The following is a 19,284-nucleotide window of genomic DNA, read 5'->3' on the forward strand; positions in this document are numbered from 1 at the left end:
AGTGCTGATTTGCTTCTCACTGGTCACAGCAAGCAGAGTTTGTATAATACAGAAACTGACTGTAACTGCAATTTGGATTAAATATAGGCGTCACACACGGCCTAGATATCAGTGCTGATTTGCTTCTCAGTGGTCACAGCAAGCAGAGTTTGTATAATACAAAAACTGACTGTAACTGCAATTTGGATTAAATATAGGCGTCACACACGGCCTAGATATCAGTGCTGATTTGCTTCTCAGTGGTCACAGCAAGCAGAGTTTGTATAATACAGAAACTGACTGTAACTGCAATTTGAATTAAATATAGGCATCACACACGGCCTAGATTATCAGAGAGAACTGAGAGAGAAGAAAGCCAGAAGCAGATGTGCTGAGATTCTGATCTTACTGAAAGTTATATTCATATGTTGTGCTGTTATCTCTGAATAAAACCCCGTTGTTCATTGTGCTACGCCTGATGGAGACCTGATCAAACCTAAAAAATAGGTCATTTTCAGATGACACATTCCCTTTAACCATGACACATTTTTCCCATAAGTTTTGCAGCCCAGATATGGTCTCAGCTTGGCACATACGGTATTTCTGTAATGATGCAGGTTCGAGGTGATAAGCCAGTAGAACATTAGCTAGACTGGACAGTTTTGTTTCTCTTGTACCTATCTGTATTTGACCTTTTACATTCCTCTTTCAAAGGTCAGGCACAAGTGATCCGTACTGCATTGTGAAGGTGGATAATGAAGTTGTGGCACGGTGAGTCCTATAATCTAATGGTATCATGCTATGCAAATATTTATCTGTATGTATCATATACAGTGCATTCAGAACACTGAGACTCCTTCATTTATCCACATTTTCTGTTGATTTTTAAAATGTAATCTACATGCAGTACTCTATAAGGGCAAAGCGAAATCAGGTTTCAACTTGTTTAGAAATAAAAATGGAAATTTAACATGTTTATAAGAGTGGGGTCACACATGCAGTTTTTGATCTGAAGCCAGAAATGTATACAGAAGGAATGGAAGATATAAATGCAGCGGCCTGCAGGAATGGCAAGGATGGGAGAGGTGGTAGTTGCTATGATGGTGGTAGTAGTACTCACAGTCTACTGTGGCAGTCATCACCCTGGTTCTCCCTGGGCTGTGCATGGTGAATGCAGGGCACACCCTTTTTTCCCTTGGGGGCTCACCCTGGACTTGGGGCGCCTGTCTGCTGTTAGATAGGGTGCCCTTGATGTTGAACAGTTGGCAGCATGCAAGGCAGGAGGGTAGATGTAGGAGCGAGCTGTCGGATGGGGAGGCAGTAAACCAGCCAGTTGTTGCAAGGATAAAGTCTATCATTAAGTGAATTGATGATGAGAGTTGCAAACAGCAGCAATTGGTACAGTCCTGAGGTACACCACAGAGCCTACTTCTCCACAGTAGATGTTTATGAGCAGCAGCAATGATGGTAATAGTAGTCCCTAAGTCCCACTCTGAATATACTTTGCAATTTTCCAAGAAAACCACAGGTATGCTTTTCTGTAATTGTTAGCTCCCTCTGCAGTTTTTGGGCTGTGGGGTGCAGAATCTAGATACCGATAGCCAGCCCATTTCAAAATGTGGTGGGTACCAAGGCTATATTGCCTTTCCATAGCAGAAGATTCTTTCTACCATAAATGAGTGAATTCCTTGCTGTCTTTTGCACAGCCTTGATGGTGGTTCTAGACCTTCTAAGATGTCTGCTTTCCTTTCCTTCAGAGGTACTATGATGATAAAGGAACTTTTCTGGCATGTGTAGGCTCTGCTGTACTCAGACTCCAGTAACAAAGGGTCGGACAGTGTCCATCACCCTGGTAACCTAACAAAATCTACCAATGTTAACAATATACTGCCCATACATTGGTATTTGGTATAAACACTGCATGATGAAATAAGTGCTTTAACAAAGAATCACAACATTTACAGTAACTTAGCAACATAAAATTTACCCTTTGCAGCGGTCTGCTGCGGCACTGCATAAAGGAAGGATATATACTTCTCCTTCTTGCATCAACATCTACATTAAAAATTGCATGCCTGAATATTCAGATCCAGTCTTGAGATCGTGCGTTCTCAGGAGCAAGTTTCCATCAAGAACCTTTCTTTACTTTGTTCAACCCTGGCTAGTCTCCAGGGTCCCAGAAAGGTGTCCCCACAGCATGATATTGCCACCACCATTCTTCCTTGTTGTCATGTTATTGGCATGCTAATGAGGATTACTTGGTTTCCTTCAGACATAACACTGGGCATCCAGGCAAAATAATCTTGGATTAATAAAACCAGAGAACCTCTTTATTCATGTTCTGAGGGTCCTTTAAATGCACGTGAAGTGACCACAGTGTAAACAGTCCAGGAAATAACGATCAAGCAGAGTTGACATAGGGGTGATGTGCTGGAAACAATGGGGAAAATGTATGTTTCATCCAAAGTCGATTCGCTCATCCCTAGTGTTAACCTAGGCAGGCACGTTCCCCTTTCCTTGCATACAAACCCCCATATCCTTACAATCAAACTCTCAACTGTCATGTGCCTTTTACCAAGAAGTGGCTTCTATCTGGTCACTCTACCATAAGCCCTGATTGCTGGAGTGCTGCAAAGGATGGTGGTTCTTCTCACAGCCAGAGTGACCATTATGTTCTTAGCTACATGACCAAGGTTCTTCTCCATTGATTGCTCAGTTTAGCCAGGCGGTCAGCTGTAGGAAGAGTCCTAATGGTTCCAAACTTCTTCCATTTAAGAATTATGGAGGCTGCATTGGTAGATGTTTTGAGACTGCAAGAAAGTGGGTGTATTAAAACTCAAGTATATACACTGCTCAAAAAAATAAAGGGAACACAAAAATAACACATCCTAGATCTGAGTTAATTAAAAATTCTTCTGAAATACTTTGTTCTTTACATAGTTGAATGTGCTGACAACAAAATCACACAAAAATAAAAAAATGGAAATCAAATTTTTAACCCATGGAGGTCTGGATTTGGAGTCACACTCAAAATTAAAGTGGAAAAACACACTACAGGCTGATCCAACTTTGATGTAATGTCCTTAAAACAAGTCAAAATGAGGCTCAGAAGTGTGTGTGGCCTCCACGTGCCTGTATGACCTCCCTACAACACCTGTGCATGCTCCTGATGAGTTGGCGGACGGTCTCCTGAGGGATCTCCTCCCAGACCTGGACTAAAGCATCTGCCAACTCCTGGACAGTCTGTGGTGCAACGTGACGTTGGTGGATAGAGCGATACATGATGTCCCAGATGTGCTCAATTGGATTCAGGTCTGGGGAACGGGCGGGCCAGTCCATAGCATCAATGCCTTCATCTTGCAGGAACTGCTGACACACTCCAGCCACATGAGGTCTAGCATTGTCTTGCATTAGGAGGAACCCAGGGCCAACCGCACCAGCATATGGTCTCACAAGGGGTCTGAGGATCTCATCTCGGTACCTAATGGCAGTCAGGCTACCTCTGGCGAGCACATGGAGGGCTGTGCGGCCCTCCAAAGAAATGCCACCCCACACCATTACTGACCCAATGCCAAACCGGTCATGCTGGAGGATGTTGCAAGCAGCGGAACGTTCTCCACGGCGTCTCCAGACTCTGTCACATCTGTCACATGTGCTCAGTGTGAACCTGCTTTCATCTGTGAAGAGCACAGGGCGCCAGTGGCAAATTTGCCAATCTTGGTGTTCTCTGGCAAATGCCAAACGTCCTGCACGGTGTTGGGCTGTAAGCACAACCCCCACCTGTGGACGTCGGACCCTCATATCACCCTCATGGAGTCTGTTTCTGACCGTTTGAGCAGACACATGCACATTTGTGGCCTGCTGGAGGTCATTTTGCAGGGCTCTGGCAGTACTCCTCCTGTTCCTCCTTGCACAAAGGCGGAGGTAGCGGTCCTGCTGCTGGGTTGTTGCCCTCCTACAGCCTCCTCCACATCTCCTGATGTACTGGCCTGTCTCCTGGTAGTGCCTCCATGCTCTGGACACTACGCTGACAGACACAGCAAACCTTCTTGCCACAGCTCGCATTGATGTGCCATCCTGGATAAGCTGCACTACCTGAGCCACTTGTGTGGGTTGTAGACTCCGTCTCATGCTACCACTAGAGTGAAAGCACCACCAGCATTCAAAAGTGACCAAAACATCAGCCAGGAAGCATAGGAACTGAGAAGTGGTCTGTAGTCACCACCTGCAGAACCACTCCTTTATTGGGGGTGTCTTGCTAATTGCCTATAATTTCCACCTGTTGTCTATCCCATTTGCACAACAGCATGTGGAATTGATTGTCACTCAGTGTTGCTTCCTAAGTGGACAGTTTGATTTCACAGAAGTGTGATTGACTTGGAGTTACATTGTGTTGTTTAAGTGTTCCCTTTATTTTTTTGAGCAGTGTATATATACTTCAGAAAAATTACAATGCTCTTTTAACACTTTTGAAACATCCAAAGTCGATTCGCATAATACTTCATTTGAATACTTAATTTCTACTGTAAAAAAACATTTCCTAAACTCGGGTTCGGTTCCAAGTGGTATCTTGGAACCGAACCCGAGTTCGGAAAATGTTGTTTTACACTAATAACTTCGGCTCATAGGAGCCGATACATTCTAATACTGTATGGAGCGCTCGCTCCGTACAGTATTCAAAGTATTATGTGACTCGACTTCGGATGTTTCATCACTAATCCCTAGTGTTAACCTAGGTAGACATGTTCCCTTTTCCTTGCATACAAACCCCCATATCCTTACATGCCTACAATCAAACTCTCAACTGTTGTCACGCCACCGGATAGGAAGGGAGTATGTGCACCCACTGTCTGCAACCCACGCCTCTGTCCCTACCTACTTGCACTTGCCTGTCCTAGGTAACGGAGCGCAGCTGGGCGCCGGCCCCTGACCTCGATAAGTACGGAGAGACAGAGAGGACAGAGAAGGAATGGCAGGCGGAGCGGTGACACAGTGAAAGACCAGACTAGGTCAAGGGGGCGGCTGGTAAGGCCGGGGTATCAACACAGAGGAGACACAATAAGATGAGTCCGAATACAAGCCAAAGGGTCAAAAACCCTGTAGCGTCAGTACACAGGAGTGGACAAAGACAGGTCAGGTCACAAGCCGAAGGTCAAACCAAGAGGTCACGTCAGGTACTAGGAGCAGGCAGTAGCGGGTCAAGAAAAAGGCACGGGTCAAAATCCAAATAGCGCAGGGAAATCAATATCAATAGCCTAAGGACACCTTAATCACAGGCAACCTGTGGCCAGCAGGTTGCCTGTTTATATACTGAATGGCAGGGGTCATGTGACGTGGCCAGCGCCACATGACCTCCCACCAAGACTGCAGCCGAGCGCTGAGTGCCCAGCTCGGCGCTCAGCCCCCTGTCCATCACCATGGTAACGGGGGACGCCGGCCGCACAGAGAGGGAGCGTGCGGCCGCGCGCGCTCCGCCCCCCGTTACCCCAGCAACGAGGACGCCGAGGGGCTCGGCGCCGTAGCGGGACGCGGAGTGTGTGCCTGCCTCCGTGTCCGATCAGGGCGCAGGAGAGGCGAAGCACGTCGCCGGCGCCCTGTGACAGTCCCCCCCCCCTCTGGACCCAAAGACCGCGGGTGCGGCTTCTCCGGGTGATCACGGTGGAATTTTTTTATCAAATTGGTGGCATGCATCCTCTCCTCAGGTCCGAAACCCTTCCAATAGACCAAGTACTGTAAAGAGTTCCGAACCCTCCTGACATCCATAATCTTAGAGATGACAAATTCGTCTTGGCCTCTACCTCCACAGGAGAAGGAGGTCCTTGTGAGGGAACCACGGGCGAAATGTATCTGTATAATGTATATGTAGCGATTTGTGAAATACATTGTGGATGCGAAGGGAGTCAGGTAGTTTCAATCTAAAAGACACAGGATTAATAATATCAATAATCTCATAGGGTCCAACAAAACGCGGCGCAAACTTTCTGGAGACCCCTTTCAAGGAAAGATTCTTGGTGGAGAGCCACACCTTGTCACCGACCTCAAAATCAACCCCCTTGGAGCGTCTCTTATAAGCTTTCTCCTTCTGAACTTCCTGGGCCTTTTCCAGGTTTGAACCTGGGCCCAGAATGTGCACAGTTCTGACGTAAAACTATCTGCCTCCGGGTTGAGTGAGGACACTGAAGGACTCAAACTAAAACGAGGATGGAAGCCCAGGTTACAGAAAAATGGAGACACCCCTGTGGACGAGTTCACCCGTATGTTGATGGAAAACTCCGCCAACGGAAGGTATCTCACCCACCGGTGCTGATTGTCGGACACATAACATCTCAGAAATTGTTCAACCATCTGATTCAACCGTTCCATCTGCCCATTGGTCTCAGGATGGAAAGCTGATGAAAAGGACAATAAAATTTCGCATCTTTGACAAAAGGCTTTCCAAAACTTACAAACGAACTGAACACCCCTGTCAGAGACAATATTTTTGGGAACTCCATGCAAGCATACAATGTGGTCAATAAACAAAGATGCTAGAGTCTTGGCATTAGGGAGCTTAATCAGAGGGACGAAGTGCACCATTTTACTAAATCGGTCGACCACTACCCAAACCACTGACTTCCCCTCGGAAGTTGGCAAGTCGGTAATAAAGTCCATGGAAATATGTGACCATGGCATGCATGGAATGGGTAGGGGTCGTAATTCACCAGCAGGACGCGTTCTCTGAGTTTTAGATCTGGCACATACCTCACAAGCAGACACATAAGAACGGACGTCTCTAGATAATGTGGGCCACCAAAAGGACCTAGACACGAGTTCCTTAGTGGCATTGATACCGGGATGACCGCATAAAACATAGTCATGGCACTCACCCAAAAGCCCAGGTACAAATAACTTATCTGATGCTGCCCGTGCAGGGGCAAGATGTTGTGCTGAAGCGATTTCAGAAGAGAGGTCTGCAGATACTGATGCCAAAATGATATTAGTCGGCAAGATGGGTTCAGGAGGGGTGTCAGGAGGCTGGAAGGCACGAAAGCTTCGGGACAAGGCGTCCGCCTTGACGTTCTTACTTTCTGGCCTAAAAGTAATAGAGAAATTAAATCGTGTGAAAAACAGGGCCCATCTGGCTTGCCTAGGATTAAGGCGTTTAGCGGCTTCAAGGAACACTAAATTCTTATGGTCAGTAAGCACCGTGACACAATGTTTGGCCCCTTCTAAAAAAACTCTCCACTCCTCAAACGCCCATTTGATGGCCAGTAGTTCGCAGTTCCCAATGTCATAATTCCTCTCCGTGGGAGAGAATTTACGTGAAAAGAACGCGCAGGGTCTTAAATTTGTGAGGTTGAGAAAGGATAGCCCCCACCCTATCCTCAGAAGCGTCAACCTCTACTACAAAGGGTTCCTCTGGATCCGGCTGAACCAAGACTGGGGCATTCTGAAAACACATCTTAAGAGTCTCAAAAGCCTTGAGAGCCTCAGACGACCAGTTAACAAGATCCGTGCCCTTTTTGGTTAGGTCGGTCAAAGGTTTGACGATTATAGAATTTTTTTTGATAAACTTACGATAGTAATTAGAGAATCCTAAAAAGCATTGTAATGCTTTTAAGGAGGATGGTCTCACCCAGTCTTGAATCGCCTGAACCTTCTTAGGATCCATTTTAAATGATTGTGGAGTAAGGATATAACCTAGATACAGGATCTCCTGTACTCGAAACACGCATTTCTCTAATTTGACCGACAATTGATTTTTCCCGCAGGATTCCGAGCACCAGTCTGAGATGAGAGACATGGGAATCCCAATCAGAAGAGAAAATCAAAATATCATCCAGATATACGATCATAAATATGCCAATAAATTCCCTGAAGATGTCGTTCATAAATTTTTGAAAAACTGCCGGGGCATTACTGAGTCCAAATGGCATGACTAAATACTCAAAGTGCCCCTCTGGAGTGTTAAAGGCAGTTTTCCACTCATCTCCTTTAATACGTATCAGGTTATACGCCCCTTTCAAATCAAGTTTGGAAAACCAGGATGCTCCCAAAATCTGGTTGAACAAGTCAGGAATCAACAGGATAGAATATTGATTCCTGATGGTAATCTTGTTCAACCTTCTGTAGTCAATACAGGGTCTGAGCCCACGATCCTTCTTTTTAACAAAAAAGAACCCTGCACCCATGGGGGAGGTGGAGGGTCGAATATGTCACTTTTTAAGGCTCTCCCTAATATATTCCTTCATAGCGCTACGCTCTGGACCAGAAAGGTTGTAAATACGCCCCTTGGGAAATCTAGACCCTGCCACTAGATCTATAGCGCAGTCATAGGGTCTATGAGGAGGAAGAGTCTCGAACTCTGACGTGGAAAAAACATCTGATCGGACACGGACGCGGAGTGCGTGCCTGCCTCCGTGTCCGATCAGGGCGCCGGCGGCGCAGGAGAGGCGAAGCACATCGCCGGCGCCCTGTGACAACTGTCATGTGCCTTTTACCGAGAAGTGGCTTCTATCTGGTCATTCTACCATAAGGCCTGATTGCTGGAGTGCTGCAAAAGATGGTGGTTCTTCTCACAGCCAGAGTGACCATTATGTTCTTGGTTACCTACATGACCAAGGTCCTTCTCCATTGATTGCTCAATTTAGCCAGGCGGTCAGCTGTAGGAAGAGTCCTAATGGTTCCAAACTTCTTCCATTTAAAAATTATGGAGGCTGTATTGGTAGATTTTTTGAGATGGCAAGAAACTGGGTGTATTAAACCTCAAGTATATATATATATATATATATATATATATATATATACATTTCAGAAAAATTGCAATGCTCTTTTAACACTTTCCTTTCTACAGCTAGACAGGAATTCCAGTTGTTCCAGTGGTAAAGGGAGGAGAGAAAGTGTGGTAAATGAATTGGCCCAAAAAAAAATCCAACATAACAAATTCATTTTTCTACCTAAGAGCAGACACCCATGAAGATCTGGCAATCACTATATAGATTAGGTTTGCATAAGCAACATTGAATACAGAAATTCATGAGGCGAAAAAGAAATATCTGGAACATAGAAGTAATACATGGAGAGCTGAATTAGTTATTAAAAGGATTGCCATTCATCCAACAAAATAAACCTTACGGTTTGAATTTTTTTATAACTGTCCTGTTAGAAACCGAAGACAAGATGGAGGCTGGCAGTGCTAATTGGCCCCTAGACACCAGATTTTTCAGACTGCAGTCATTTTACAGCAAAGTGTCCCACAGTTCAGTGCTTTTTGTCTGTGCGGAGTCCCTACACGTAATTAATGGAAGTCATCACTGGTAAATTATATGCATGGACATGTGCATACATAATGTAATCTACTGTATCAAGTGAGATGAGGATATGCCCTCTTGTCTATCCTGCATAGATGACGTACAAGATAGTGGTTAAAGGGTTTTTCGAGAATTTTGATATTGATGGTCTATCCTCAGGAGAGGTCATCAACTTCTGATCAGTGAGGGTCTGACTCCTGGCACCCCGCCAATCAGCTGTTTGAAGAGCTGCAGTTCTCCAGTATGCACTGTGGCCGCATCACAGCTTATCAAGCTCAGCGCTGTACACTGAACCGCAGCCATTCCTTGTATTGCAACTCAGGCCCATTCACTTGAATGGGACTGAGCTACTCTTTGGTCATGTGACTGATGAACATGACATCACTGACCTAGGAAGAGGCGTCAGCGCTCACCAGAGCCCCATAGCCTCCTCAAACAGCTGATCAGCAGAGGTGCCGGGAGTCACACCCCCACCAATCAGATATTGATGACCTATCCTGAAGATAGACCATCAATATCAAAATCCTGCACTTCCCCTTTAGGCTACTTTCACACTGGCATTTTGGCTTTCCATTTGTGAGATCCGTTCAGGGCTCTCACAAGCGGTCCAAAACGGATCAGTTTTGCCCTAATGCATTCTGAATGGAAAAGGATCCGCTCAGAAGGCATCAGTTTGGCTCCGTTCCGTCTCCATTCCGCTCTGGAGGCAGCGTTTTGGTGTCCGTCTGACAAAACTGAGACAAACGATTCTGACACACAATGTAAGTCAATGGGGACGGATCCGTTTTCTATGACACAATCTGGCACAATAGAAAACGGATCCGTCCTCCATTGACTTTAAATGGTGTTCAAGACGGATCCGTCTTTGCTATGTTAAAGATAATACAAACGGATCCATTCTGAACGGATGCAGACGGTTGTATTATCTGAACGGATCCGCACCAAAGGCGAGTGTGAAAGTAGCCTTAGGGAACTTTCATACTTGCGGCAGGACGGATCGGACATGCTGTTCACCATGTCGGATCCGTCCTTCCGCTATTTCGCCGTGCCGCCGGATCGCCGCTCCGTCCCCATTGACTTTTTAGTCCGGCGGCTTTCGCGGCACACCGCCGCGCTGCGCTGGAGCTCCGCCCCCGTCCCCATTATAGTCAATGGGGACGGAGCGGCGGTCCGGCGGCACGGCGAAATAGCGGAAGGACGGATCCGACATGGTGAACAGCATGTCGGATCCGTCCTGCCGCAAGTGTGAAAGTACCATTAGAGGACTTTTCCAGATTTATGTAAATAAAGTTTCACCAGTGTACAATGAAAAGTTATGCGACTTTATAATATACGTCATATTTCAGTTTCTCACCATTTCAAGATCTCTGGTGGCCAGAAACCTGTACAAGCCTAATATGTCTGTCAGCTGAGAAGCTCTTAGGGTCCATTCACACATCCGTGTGTGTGTGTTTTGCGGATCCGCAAAACACGGACACCGGCAATGTGAGTTCCGCATTTTGCGGACGGCATAATCGCCGGCACTGTAATAGAATATGCCTAATCTTGTCCGCAATTGCGGACAAGAATAGGACATGTTCTATTTTTTTCGGGAACGGAAATGCTGAATCGGAAGTGCAGATCCGCATTTCTGGATCCGGGCAGCAGATTGTGTGGCCCCATAGAAGTGAATGGGTCTCGCAATTCCATTCCGCAAAATGCGGAACAGAATTGCGGATGTGTGAATGGACCCTAAGAGACATATGGGGTCATTTATCAAACAGGTGTAAAGTAGAACTGGTTTAGTTGCCCATAGCAACCAATCAGATTCCACCTTTCATTTTCCAAAGGAGCTGTCAAAAATAAAAAGTGGAATCTGATTGGTTTCTATGGACAACTAAGCCAGTTCTACTCTACATCAGTTTGACAAATGACCCCAATTGTACTTACATTAACAGATTCAGAGGAGAGCTTCACTTCACATGCATTTAGAGAGTATTCTGCGTAGTCTGGATACGGCTGTATCCAGCTCATTGAGATGTATTGGATCTAGACAGGTTTTCATTCCATCGTCTGTGTGCATGCAAGAATGTTTTCATCCACTGAGAGCAAACAGAGATCCTACAAATGATGACTTGAAACATAGAGTATATTAGAAAGTTGCAGAATTTTCATCATACATGCTACCTATATGTGCATTGCAGGACCTGACGGACGGTCCACTGTAGCGCTCCCTGCTGTCTGCTCCTGACCTAGATGACGCGTCATGCCATATAGCTGTACAGTAGCATTTTGTCCCTTGTGTTTCTTGAGGTGTGGGAAACGTGAAAGATGTCCTCCCCCCTTCACTTATGAAGTGTGAGTTCTCAGCATCCCGTCATCCTGTTTCCATGGAGACCGGCGGGAGCTATAGTGCTTCCCAAGCCTGTTACTAAGCTGGAGTAAAGCCTTCTTATACCCATGGGATGCATCGCACCCCTGATGTATCGGTACATCAAAGCCACTGGAGGTGCTTGAAAGGGCATTAACCCCTGCAGTGCTGTGTTGTTTTTGGTATGCCCTGTGGCATGTCTTCAGTGACTGGATCCACTCATTTATGTGGCACTAAAGATAACTTTTTATGGTACTCCAGGAGCACACTTAAATGGACAAGCCCCTTTTCAAATTGTGTTTTTCCCAAAGCTGCATATACATATTGGGGTAGATTTATCAAAACTCATGTACAGGAAAACTGGCTTAGTTGCCCATAGCAACCAATTAGATTCCACCTTTCATTTTCCAGAGCTCCTTTGGAAAATGAAAGGTGGAATCTGATTGGTTGATATGGGCAACTAAGCCAGTTTTTCTTTACACCATTATCTATTAGATTTTGCTAGATGGCATTTCGCAGTAAAGTAGCAAACCCCCTTGTACACTGCTCAAAAAAATAAAGGGAACACTTAAACAACACAATGTAACTCCAAGTCAATCACACTTCTGTGAAATCAAACTGTCCACTTAGGAAGCAACACTGAGTGACAATCAATTTCACATGCTGTTGTGCAAATGGGATAGACAACAGGTGGAAATTATAGGCAATTAGCAAGACACCCCCAATAAAGGAGTGGTTCTGCAGGTGGTGACCACAGACCACTTCTCAGTTCCTATGCTTCCTGGCTGATGTTTTGGTCACTTTTGAATGCTGGCGGTGCTTTCACTCTAGTGGTAGCATGAGACAGAGTCTACAACCCACACAAGTGGCTCATGTAGTGCAGCTTATCCAGGATGGCACATCAATGCGAGCTGTGGCAAGAAAGTTTGCTGTGTCTGTCAGCGTAGTGTCCAGAGCATGGAGGCGCTACCAGGAGACAGGTCAGTACATCAGGAGACGTGGAGGAGGCCGTAAGAGGGCAACAACCCAGCAGCAGGACCGCTACCTCCGCCTTTGTGCAAGGAGGAACAGGAGGAGCACTGCCAGAGCCCTGCAAAATGACCTCCAGCAGGCCACAAATGTGCATGTGTCTGCTCAAACGGTCAGAAACAGACTCCATGAGGGTGATATGAGGGCCCGACATCCACAGGTGGGGGTTGAGCTTACAGCCCAACACCGTGCAGGACGTTTGGCATATGCCAGAGAACACCAAGATTGGAAAATTCGCCACTGGCACCCTGTGCTCTTCACAGATGAAAGCAGGTTCACACTGAGCACATGTGACAGACGTGACAGAGTCTTGAGACGCTGTGGAGAACGTTCTGCTGCCTGCAACGTCCTCCAGCATGACCGGTTTGGCATTGGGTCAGTAATGGTGTGGAGTGGCATTTCTTTGGAGGGCCGCACAGCCCCTCCATGTGCTCGCCAGAGGTAGCCTGACTGCCATTAGGTACCGAGATTAGATCCTCAGACCCCTTTTGAGACCATATGCTGGTGCGGTTGGCCCTGGGTTCCTCCTAATGCAAGACAATGTTAGACCTCATGTGGCTGGAGTGTGTCAGCAGTTCCTGCAAGACAAAGGCATTGATGCTATGGACTGGCCCGCCCGTTCCCCAGACCTGAATCCAATTGAGCACATCTGGGACATCATGTCTCGCTCTATCCACCAACGTCACGTTGCACCTCAGACTGTCCAGGAGTTGGCAGATGCTTTAGTCCAGGTCTGGGAGGAGATCCCTCAGGATACCGTCCGCCACCTCATCAGGAGCATGCACAGGCGTTGTAGGGAGGTCATACAGGCTTGTGGAGGCCACACACACTACTGAGCCTCATTTTGACTTGTTTTAAGGACATTACATCAATGTTGGATCAGCCTGTAGTGTGTTTTTCCACTTTAATTTTGAGTGTGACTCCAAATCCAGACCTCCATGGGTTGAAAAATTTGATTTCCATTTTTTTATTTTTGTGTGATTTTGTTGTCAGCACATTCAACTATGTAAAGAACAAAGTATTTCAGAAGAATATTTAATTAATTCAGATCTAGGATGTGTTATTTTTGTGTTCCCTTTATTTTTTTGAGCAGTGTATATATACACCAATCCACCATAACATTAAAACCACTAACACTGTCTCTTGCCAGCAAAGCATCTCTCACCTGTTGAGCCATGGACTTCCGAGGATCTCTGAAGGCGCCCTGTGGTATCTAGTACTAGGACGTTAGCAGCAGATCCAGTTTTCCGGAAGTAAAATAAGTGGCGGTTCTGTTGGGAGCCAGTAATAATGAAATGTTCACCATGGATAGACCTTTTATGTGGTATGGGGTTGGTTATCCAAAGTGGCCCGAACTGACTGCATCATAGCGGCGGTCACACAGACCAAATTTCCAGGACCACACACGCTCATGTGAAACTGGCGTGTGAGTGCTGTATTGAACCCCTAGTGGAGGTCCCAGACTACGGCATCATGATCTAGACACATGTATCTATGACATAGCTGATGATCATTTTCAGTGGATGTCCACTTTAAGGTAATAAAGTGGCAAATCAGTAGCTTCCTCTCCTATTGAAATCGTCTATTTTTGTTTTGCTGATTTGCAGGAGTATAAGTAAAGGTTTTGCCAGTTTCTTTGCTGTGCTCATTATTCATTTATTGCATTATTATTACCCTCCTCCATTAATGTCGTTGTTTACTCATATGATAAGTGAAACTATGTTTAAATGACATCTAGGCAAGTCAGAAATATACCGTACTGGCAGTGGCATACATAGAGAAGTAAGGGCCCCATATCAAGGATCAAAGCAGCCCCCCCCCCCCCCCCCCCCCCACACAGGACAGAAGGGTATACGCCTAAACCCTTTTCACTGACCCTTGGGCCATTTTGTCACTGCTTCATTTGCTAAAAGTTGTTCCTTTAGACCCCTTTCACACGGGCGAGTTTTCTGAGCGGGTGCAATGCGTGAGGTTAGCGCATTGCACCCGCACTGAATCCGGACCTATTCATTTCTATGGGGCTGTGCACATGAGCGGTGATTTTCACTCATCACTTGTGCGTTGCGTGAAAATCGCAGCATGCTCTATATTGTGCGTTCTCCACGCAACGCAGGACCAATAGAAGTGAATGGGTCTGCGTAAAAAAATCGCAAGCATCCGCAAGCAAGTGCGGATGCGGTGCGATTTTCACGCATGGTTGCTAAGATGACAGTCTATTCACTGTATTATTTTCCCTTATAACATGGTTATAAGGGAAAATAATAGCATTCTTTAATACAGAATGCTTAGTAGAAGGTCAATTGAGGGTTAAAAATAAATAAAAATTAACTCACCTCCTCCTCTTGATCGGGTAGTTGCCGATCTCTTCTTACTTCTTTAATCATGAGCTGCCGGCTAAAGGACCTGTGGTGATGTCACATCACATGGTCCAATCACATGGTCCATCACCGTGGTGATGGACCATGTGATTGGACCATGTGCTGAGCTCAGTGACGTCACCACAGGTCCTTTGACAGGTCCTGAAGAAAGAACAGGAGATCGGCAGCTACGCGATCAATTGGAGGAGGTGAGTTAATTTTTTTTAACCCTCAATTGACCTTGTACTAAGCATTCTGTATTAATGAATGCTATTATTTTCCCTTATAACCATGTTATAAGGGAAAATAATTACATCTACACAACACCGAACCCAAACCTGAACTTCAGTGAAGAAGTTCGGGTCTGGGTACCACATTCAGTTTTTTATCACGCGCGTGCAAAACGCATTGCACCCGCGCGATAAAAACTGAACAACGGAACGCAATCGCAGTCAAAACTGACTGCAATTGCGTACCTACTCGCACGGGTTTGCCGCAATGCACCCGGGACGCATCCAGACCTAATCCGGACACGCTCGTCTGCATGGGGCCTTAGAAGTTAGAGGGTAGAGTTCTGACTAAGTTTTCACCTCCAGTAGAAGAGGAGATGATCCCAACTGGGCCCCCTCTTGTCCTGGGCCCCATAGCAGTCCTATGGTCTGCCGCTATGGTAGTTACGCCCCTGCGTACTGGTGCACGTTTCACAATGTAATGTTTTACTCACTTACAGAACAGCCACTGTATGGAGGGACTTGAACCCATTTTGGGGTGAAGAGTTCACCCTGCACCTTCCCCTTGGTTTCCATACCCTCTCTTTCTATGTGATGGATGAAGACACAATTGGGTGAGATTCATATGTTCTTGCGCTCCCGTCCATGTCTTCACATTCCTGCCTTGTTACGTCATCCTAAACTCAGTTTTCCTTTCTTATAGACATGACGATGTAATTGGCAAGATATCACTCAGTAAAGAATACATTGCATTACAACCACGCGGTAAGCATATTGTAATGGTGCCCACAAATCTAATGGTGCCCTTGGACCTAACTAAGACAAGTATGACCTAAACACACAAAAAGAACTGTTGAAACATTTAGAGGAAAGGCTGCGCAAGACATCCTCCAGAGAAACTATTCACCTCTCTGGACTCAACAATACTTAAGCAACATGATCTACTTAGCGATGTTCCTCTAGGTTCCACACACCTACCAACGTAACGTTTTGGGGCTTTTCATCATTTTTACACATGTTTCCTTCACTTCTACAATACTGCAAAGTACCAACTGATGTGATGAGACAGAGGACTCACAAAATGAGCACCTACGATTTCAGGCAAGACTACAGTCTTTTTTCGGTCTTTTGCTTCCAATGCATTCAGGAGATGTGCGTACCTTAGCAGGTCCATAGTCAGTAATTTCATTTAAGAGCACATGGACTCCATTGTGGATATGCAAAAAAGCATTTTTTTTTTTAATCCAACATCATGTGAAATTTTAGCCTCACAGCCCTTTTCAAGTATGCTTTTTGCATATCCACACTGGAGTCTGTGTTCTATCAACAACTTGCTTTTCTATGAGCTTACAGTATAGTGTGGGCCAGTTGGACTGTACCCAGCAGGTGACTGGCTGTGGAGGAATTTGCACTAGGGTGCTGCCTTTGCGATTCGCTTTGATGCTCTTTTTAGGTATTGACTGCTGGATTAACCTGAGCCATGTGAACCCAGATGAAGAAGTCCAGGGAGAGATTTACCTTGAGCTGCACATAATGCAAGACCAGCACAAGAGCAACCTGCACTGCCATGTCCTGGAAGCCAGGTACATTATTATGGATTACCAATACAAATGTTCAATTAATGGAGGTAATTTTCAAAAAAAAAATTGCATGGACTATGGTGAAGCCCAGTCATCTCCATGTTTTGGGCTGGTAAGGTTGAGAAGCCCTGAGCAGGTCATTAGGTAATGTCATAAAAATGTTGGCACTGTTTACAAGGATTGTCCCAGAATGCCCGCGTATCACCTATTCACAGGATGTGTGATAAGGGTCTGATTGGTGAAGGTCAGACCAATGGGTTTCCCATCGCAATAATATTTAAAGGGAATGCGTCACTGAAATTTTTTCTGCCAGTTGCAACCATATAGCAACGCATATCCTTTTTTCCTCGTCTGTGTTTATTTTATGATTGCAGATTTTTTTATTCTATTTCCTGAAAACCAATAAGGGATGGCCATCTTGCCTGAAGTGTTCTTAACAGCATTTAGAGAGAATTTAAAAAACTGCTTTATGCAGCAAGCCCATGAGGAGCCAAAGTGAAGGATGGGAGTGGTGGTGGCTCTAGCTGTCACAATCAGTTATGGCGGCTGACCTCTCACCTTTGCTGCTTAGGGCCATCAGATGAAAGGAGGACTCACCCTTTATTCCCTCAGGGCGCACCCTGTTTCTAGGGCTTTTACCCAATGGTAGCTGCAGTGCCCTTGATGTTAGGTGCATGTATGGGTGCAAGGCAAGGGGTGTAGAATTCAATGGCCAACGTATGGTGTAGGAGTCAGGAAACCAGGCTACAGATAGAAGCATAAACATCTCTCTTTACTCAGGTGTAAAATGGGAGTTGGGGTACATACAAATATAGCAAACGGCAGTTCCAACTGTACACAGTGCAATTCTCTGCCAGATAGCAGTGTATGGATTTAGGCAAGAATGGGAGGTATGGCCCTCTTTCCTATCTTGCTAAAGTCTATCTCAGTAGAATCTATGGTGGGCAACAGTACCTTAGCAGTAATGGATGTAGTGTCCACTGCAGGACACAGAGTTTTGAAGACACATCTGGTCAGGAAGTATCCAGGTGTGAAGGGTGTCTTAACAGTGTACCTCACAGCAGTAATGTCTGAATGGTTGTATTCGCATATTACCTTACTGACTCATATACTTGGCCGTGCTTATTCCACGTTCTCCTCTTTCTCTCCTTTGTCTTTCTCCTTTTCTGTGATTCATGCAGAGATCTGATAGTCTCTTTAGCTTTCTTGGGCCTTAAAAGAGGGAGAATGAGGCAACAGCTTCCTCTCCCTCTCTCACTGAACTCTCTCCTGAGGAACGGAAGAACTGAACGGAACACTACGGAAGCACTACGGAGTGCTTTCTGGGGTTCCGTTCCGTGCTTCCGCACCGCAAAAAGATAGAACTTGCTCTATCTTTTTGCGGAATGGAAGGATCGCGGACCCATTCAAGTGAATGGGTCTGTGATCCCCATGCGCCTGCTTCATGGACGGTGCCCATGCATTGCGGACTGCAATTTGCGGTCCACAGCACGGACACGGGTTTTATGTGTTCGTGTAAGGATACTTTCACACTAGCGTTTTTCTTTTCCGGCCCTGAGTTCCGTCCTAGGAACTCAAATCCGGAAAAGAACTGATCAGTTTTATCCCCATGCATTCTGAATGGAGAGTAATCCGTTCAGGATGCGTCAGGATGTCTTCAGTTCAGTCTTTTTGACTGATCAGGCTTTTCAGAAAACCGTAGCATGTTGTATTTTTACCTCTGGCCAAAAATCCGGAACACTTTGACTGAACGCCGGATCCGGCCTTTTTCCCATTGACTTGCATTAATGCCGGATCCGGCGCCGTGTGTTCCATCAAACCGGACCCGGCTTTTGCATGTTAAACCCGAAAAATGTGAAAAAAAAGTCCATAAATGGCGGATCAGTTTTTTCCAATGCATTTTTTCATTGTGATCAAAATCCTGATCAGGATTCAAATGTAATCAGTTTTCACACGTTTTTCCGGATCCGGCGGGCAGTTCCGGTGACGGAATTGCACGCCGGATTCAAGCATAGCTAGTGTGAAAGTAGCCTAAACGAGCCCTAAGGCCCCTTTCACACGGGCGAGTATTCCGCGCGGGTGCAATGCGTGAGGTGAACGCATTGCACCCGCACTGAATACCGACCAATTCATTTCTATGGGGCTGTGCACATGAGCTGTGATTTTCACGCATCACTTGTGTGTTGCGTGAAAATCGCAGCATGCTGTATATTCTGCGTTTTTCACGCAACGCAGGCGCCATTGAAGTGAATGGGGCCGCGTGAAAATCGCAAGCATCCGCAAGCAAGTGCGGATGCGGTGCGATTTTCACGCATGGTTGCTAGGTGACGATCGGGCTGGGGACCCGATCTCTATTATTTTCCCTTATAACATGGTTATAAGGGAAAATAATAGCATTCTGAATACAGAATGCATAGTACAATAGGACTGGAGGGGTTAAAAATAGAAATAAATTAACTCACCGAATCC

The 19,284-nt window shown here is 45.8% G+C and overlaps 1 protein-coding gene across 2 annotated transcripts in view; it reads left to right on the plus strand.

Moving 5' to 3' along the window:
* RASAL1 (RAS protein activator like 1) overlaps positions 1–19,284 on the plus strand; it is a 99,425-nt gene that overhangs the window by 24,646 nt on the left and 55,495 nt on the right. For both annotated transcript variants that reach the window (XM_040416663.1, XM_040416660.1), the window contains exons 2-5: positions 694–750; positions 15,736–15,849; positions 15,939–16,000; positions 16,689–16,818. In XM_040416663.1, the coding sequence (XP_040272597.1) occupies positions 694–750; positions 15,736–15,849; positions 15,939–16,000; positions 16,689–16,818 (363 nt within the window). The remainder of the gene's footprint in view (positions 1–693; positions 751–15,735; positions 15,850–15,938; positions 16,001–16,688; positions 16,819–19,284) is intronic.

Source organism: Bufo bufo, chromosome 2 (genome assembly GCF_905171765.1).
Source record: "Bufo bufo chromosome 2, aBufBuf1.1, whole genome shotgun sequence".
NCBI classification, from domain to species: Eukaryota; Metazoa; Chordata; class Amphibia; order Anura; family Bufonidae; genus Bufo; species Bufo bufo.